The 5,876-nt window shown below is 44.1% G+C and overlaps 1 protein-coding gene across 1 annotated transcript; it reads left to right on the forward strand.

The window, feature by feature from the left end:
* The first annotated feature begins 1,400 nt into the window (after positions 1–1,400).
* On the forward strand, positions 1,401–3,360 carry LOC148815423 (maestro heat-like repeat-containing protein family member 1). The gene is made up of 5 exons (XM_088905116.1): positions 1,401–1,421; positions 1,637–1,756; positions 2,546–2,668; positions 2,898–2,977; positions 3,324–3,360. The coding sequence occupies exons 1-5, from the start codon at positions 1,401–1,403 to the stop codon at positions 3,358–3,360; spliced, it is 381 nt and encodes a 126-aa protein (XP_088761242.1).
* The last annotated feature ends 2,516 nt before the right edge of the window (positions 3,361–5,876 follow it).

Below are 5,876 nucleotides of genomic sequence, written 5' to 3' on the forward strand. Positions count from 1 at the left end.
AAGTCTTATTCCTCACCTAGTGTTGTGACGTAGTGACATAGCAGGTGTGTCTGTAATTTGCTGTGTATTAGATGTTGTAAGGTGTGTGTCTGTTCAGGCTAGGTTCATACGTGTGTGCTGTTGTGTTGATGTGAGCTGTGAGCAGTGTTTGATTGTGCAGTAGAGGGGAGAGCCCCTTCAAGGTTCTGCGCTCTGTGCTCTACTTCAGTGTGTCGTTTCCACAGCTAGGGATGCTCCCATCAGGCTGTTGAGGGCCGATTCCCTGTCATTAGAATCGGACGCTTTTTTCTGTTAAAATCATTACAGTAAGCCATGTACACGCCTCATGTCCCATGGCTAAGTGTTACCCTGGTTATTTTTTCCCATTAAAATGAACTAGACCACAGGTATAATTTGTTTATTTTTATTAACAAAATAAAATGTAGTGGGCTTATTGTTCAATTACCATAAAATAAACACTACTGACTAAAAGAAATAAAATAATCACTTAAAATAAAATAAAGACTTTTTACTCATCAAACATGCACACAAAAACTTTTATAAATATTACATATACAGTACATTTGGCACATACAGTATATAGCAATAACAAAAAAACAGCTAAAACAACATTAAAGGCTTGTCTTAATCAAAACCCATAATTCTAATAAAATAAATAAAATGTTCAATAAGATGTTTAACAAGAAGATAGTAGCCAACTTCAACCAAAAGGAAAGAAGTCAGAATCATTTGGCTCTTTAGCTACTGAGCCTCTTGTTTACTAATCATCGAGGGCAGATTCTTGTTTATGAATGGGAGCAGCTGTGCGTGTGTTGAAGACAATCTGTTCCTCATCTCATGCAAAATGTGCGCTGCTGTGCTGAATAGACGCTCGCTGTCCACACTCGTACAAGCAGCGCAAAGGTAGACCTGAGCTGCTTCTGCCAAGGCAGGGAAACGGCTTGGATTGCTCTTCCAGAAAGCCACTGGCTCTGTGCTTCTTGGGATGAGTTGCTGACTGAGGTGGAGATTAATCTCTGATGCTGTCGAGTCATTCCTGTCCCGACCATCGCTTTTATCTTCATTCAGAATCTCCTCATACGTCGCCTGCAGAGATCCTGCCCGTAGTTCTTTCGGCTGTCTTGCTGTGCCTGCTGTAAGGCTCCAGTGTTTTAAGTGTTGCCGTTATTGATGGCTGAGCGAGAGTCGGTTTGCTAGTCGCCGCAGCTCTTGCACTTGCTAATTGTTCACACTCTGCGTATTCTTTTTGGTGTTGAGTTCTCAAATCTCTGATGAGGTTCATGGTGTTGAACGTTCTAGCCGGTGATCTCCCACGAGCGACTTCTTTTGCACATGTATTGCAAACTGTAAATTCTTCGTTTTTTGTAGAAGTGTGGAAAAACTGCCAGACTGGCGAGGACATGTTGCTACTGTATGTTCAGGTAATGTCGGAAATGTAGTCATCGCAAAATTGGTTTTTGAGATTGGTCAGTTTAGAGACCACCGATCGAGTCATTTGGAATGAAAATCGGCTGATGTCGATCAGCGGCTGATCGATGGGAGCATTCCTATCCACAGCTAACATGTCCTCTCAGTGCAGCTGTACAGAGCAGCCTCCTGAGCTCAGTGCTCACTGTCCTCTTCTCCAGTGTCACAGGCCTTCCTGTACCAGTGTGTCGGTGCGGCTACCCAGCACCTCTCTCAGCAGGAGACTGTGAAACAAGCGCTTCAGGACAGTGTGAAAGAAACAGGATTTGAGAATCCTGTGGAGAGAGAGGTGAGGTGATCTGTTCCCACTCCTCACACACAGACTCAGGGCTTCTACTGCTGTTGACGACAGCCATGAAAACCGGAAGTCTCTGAGCGATTCCTTTCTACACGACTGATGGACAGACGCGGAGCATCTTAAAGTATGAGGACAGATGGAGAGATTTTCAAAGCACTTTTCCGTAGAGAAGCATTTTCTACCTTTTTCAGAAAGTCACTGATTATAGAGATTTGACATTCTAGAAACTGACAACATATGAATGGAAGTAAACATTAAACCAGTGTTCAAACTGCTTTATTGAGTGTAGGTTGTGTACTGCCTGAGCCTATCCCAGCAAGCTACAGCACAAGGCGGGGTACACCCCGGGCGGGACGCTAGTCCTTCACAGGGCACACAGACACTCACACCAGGCTAATGTTACCACAGGCCAATTAACCTACCAGTATGTTGCTGGATTGTGGGAGTAAACTGGAGCACCTGGAGGAAACCCAGGGAGAACACGCAAACTCCACACAGCAATCACCCCAGGACTTGAGCTAAAACTAGTTTTACTGGTCATTTTATCACCAGAGAGGAAGGAAATTTAAAGATCACAGTTAAGATTTTTATGTTTAAATTTGCTATTAAGAGCAGAAGACCTCATAGTGTGAACTTCATAACTGCTTTCTGCAGACTTGACTAACCTGCTGGTACATTCTGTAAGGTGTGTGCAGTCAGGATTTATTCCAGTGAGTTTTTCACTCCTTTCAGGGTCTGCCTGGGCTGTCAGTGAGTGAGCTGCTGTGTGTCCCCCTGTAGGAGCCCAGCGTCAGACTGAGCCTGTGCCGCAGTGTGGGCATGATGGCACAGGCAGTGCGCAGCGCCAGTCCCTCTGGAGCTCCCAGCTTCCCTGCCAAGGCCGAGCTCCTGGCGACAATGATGGTCAGTGTGTCTGACGCAGCCGCCTGTCTGCTGTTTTCCCACACGGATGCTCTGACAGTCCTTACTGTCAGTAGAAATCAGAGGGGAGAGAGGTGCCCTCGCTCTCTTCCTCACTGCAGCTGCACAGTCTCTGGATTCTCAGCTGTGCCTCTAGATGAGCACAGGCCCTGTCCTGGTGTCTTTTGATGGAGGGAAGTGGGGTTTACATTTCTCTCCCGTCTCTTCACAGGCGTTTGTTAAAAAGCAGCCCAGTGATGCCATGAGCCGAGCTGTCTGTCTGCAGGCCCTGCGCGCCTGTTCCACACTGAGGTACTGTTTCCTGATGAAACTGCCTTCACTGCTTCCATTTCTTCACAATTACATTTTTAAGTGTGCTTGAGGCAGATGGGCATTATGTTTGATGCAGTAAGTGCCATTTCCTAACATCAATATGTGGTGCATCAACTGCAGTACTCCTACGTCTAAAACAATACATTCAAAATATATGCTATGATGTAATGTCAGACCTTGATAATGGCTTCCATAGGACTGGCCTGTGTCATGCTTTTTCTAAAAGAGCTATAGTGACAGGTTGTATAGTTCCATCTGTTTACATCATGATGAGTCTTGAGGAAGAGCTGCTAACAGTGTCCTGTTTTTCCTTGTCCCACTGTAGCTGCAGCCCAGAGCTCCCTGCAGTACAGAGCACCTGACTCATGTGCTTGTGGAGGATGTGCTGCTACTGCCTCTGCAGGATCGCAGGGGCCCTGAGCTCCAGATAGGACTGCTAGACTCAGCTGCTGGTGTTGGGTACAGGTGGCAGACGGTGTCTTAAGAATACCTGCTCTTGCACTGTGGAACCTGTGAAAATTCACGATGGCTGTACATCCTTTTGCAGAGCACAATCCCTGACACATGTGCTGTATCCTTTTCTTAAAAATGACTGATTTCCAAGGTTTGGAAAAGGAGGCATTAAGTTGGAAAACGTATGGAAATCTTAGTGTCAAAATAATGCTTACCCAGTGAAGTTCATTGCACACAAATATATTGGTGTTAAAGAAAAATACACTCAAGCTGACCTCCGAAATCATCCTCCCGAGAAACGCCGGGCTGTTACTCATGTTGGTCTGAGACAGCAGTTGGCTGGGGGTCAGAAAGTGGCTCAGCCAGTCACGCTGAAATCTACCTGTGTCAAGATAACAGAAGGAGGCAGAGTTCATTTCCAATTTGTGATTTCAGTTACATTGAAGTTCATATGTATTTAATATTTAAATGAATGATTAAAGATTTGCCATGTGTGCCCGATCACTCACACGTGAACACAGTCGACTGATTCCTGCAGCTCACCTTCACCAACAGAGTGTGATGAGACTGTCAGCAGCGGAGAGCTCTCATGATGGTGTAATATTTCCATCCAGTCCTCAGTGTTGTCTGTTGAGTTGAGCTAATATGGACGTGATTTGGACTCATGAACAATAAGTCTTCACAACTGTCTTGTCTTTTAAATTCGACAGTTCATTGCAGGGCATCAATGTCGATAAGCAGGCGAACATAAAAACAGAATTACAGAACCTCTTCAGAACCAAACTAAGCTGTTCTCTGAGAGTCACACTAAGCAATTGCTATTTTAAACATTTGTATTTGAAATCAGTGATCAGTATGAGTTTTAAACTTACGAGACATCTAGCCAACAGTAATGTTTACAATTTGACAGCGACACGTTGATGACACAAAGGGTTCAAACGATATTTATAGTTACAGTCAAACCTCAATCCTTCTGGGCAAGCTGATCAGAATTCGCCAGATAAGTTTGATAAAAATGTTGGAAAAAATAATACTACCTAACAGAAAAATGTCGTAATTAGCCAGATATTTTTTTTGCTAGAAATCATTTGAGTAATCTAGTTTCTGGGAAAATATATTTAGCCACAGCTAAAAATATGAGTAAATTAGAAAAATGTAAACAATGTAAAATACAGACTAGCTATTGCTGTATTACAGCTTTATCAGAATTCGCCAGATAAGTTTGATAAAAATGTTGGAAAAAATAATACTACCTAACAGAAAAATGTCGTAATTAGCCAGATATTTTTTTTGCTAGAAATCATTTGAGTAATCTAGTTTCTGGGAAAATATATTTAGCCACAGCTAAAAATATGAGTAAATTAGAAAAATGTAAACAATGTAAAATACAGACTAGCTATTGCTGTATTATAGCTTTAGTCATCAGTTCAATACATCTGAGGAACAAAAGCAGCACAAATACTACTTTCTGTGGCGTTAAAAGAAACTCACAGTCTGTTCACAGGTAGGGCTGCGATTCCTTGTGGCTGGAGCGGTTTTTTACTGTGTAGGCTACTCGGAGTGCTTGCAATAAGGAAAGTGGTGTCTGAAGTGTGTGAATCGTTACTTTCAGTAACTGGCACCTCCTCAAACAGAAATGACTTAGACAAAAGCTGTCCTATATTCAATTTCAGTTCAATTTAATTTATTTTTACATAGCGCCTTTCACAACAAGGTTGCCTCCAGGCACTTAACAAAGCTGTGTGACAACACATGATGTTACAGCAGGGTGCGAATTATATCTTGGCATCAGGGGGAGCTCACCCCTGGTTTGGGGGGGGACGCATCACGCGTGAAAGGCCAGTCAACTAGCGCATACAAAGCGAGCACTGGATTATATAGTTATAGTTTAACAGGAGTTACTCTTACCTTACAATAGAAGTGACCACAGAGGCCTGGGCTCAGCTGTCTGTGGTGTCCGTCCTGTTGCCCATGAAGTGGACGAGCGGTGGCCTGCTTTACTCCAAGATGATACAAAAGGCAGGGATCGAATCTCTCCAAAGGAGGTCCATTCAGATCAACAAAAAGAAGTGAGGAAAGGCTTTGTTTTCTCTTAGTGTCACTCAGGGCAGAGAACCCCCGCTCGCAGTCGGCTGAGGTGGCGAGGCACGTCCGGCCTGCTGTGGAGTTTTCCCAGCGTCTGTCCTGATGCTTTGCCTTATAATTTCCTGTCTCGGAATTCCTCCCCTGCCTCTCTGACGGGTTCGCCCAGTGCTTTAGCAAGCGCACCAACTTCACCTTCCCCGTAAAGAATTAAGACCTCACGATCCTGTGGCCAGAAGCCCTTATCCAGCGGTTTCAGCATCTGGACTAATTCAGATTCCGAGTCGCTTTGTAAGGCTATTGATCACAGACTGATAGAACTGGAGCCAGTTTATCTTTCCTG

This window comes from Atractosteus spatula, chromosome 25, assembly GCF_055471065.1.
Source record: "Atractosteus spatula isolate fAtrSpa1 chromosome 25, fAtrSpa1.hap1, whole genome shotgun sequence".
NCBI lineage: Eukaryota > Metazoa > Chordata > Actinopteri > Semionotiformes > Lepisosteidae > Atractosteus > Atractosteus spatula.

Excerpts from the sequence above, each read along its gene's own strand:
- LOC148815423 (XM_088905116.1), top strand. The coding sequence starts at position 1,401 with ATGTTGCTACTGTATGTTCAG. Across the intron at positions 1,422-1,636 it reads TGTTGCTACTGTATGTTCAG|GCCTTCCTGTACCAGTGTGT; the intron begins GTAATGTCGGAA and ends CCAGTGTCACAG. Across the intron at positions 2,669-2,897 it reads AGCTCCTGGCGACAATGATG|GCGTTTGTTAAAAAGCAGCC; the intron begins GTCAGTGTGTCT and ends GTCTCTTCACAG.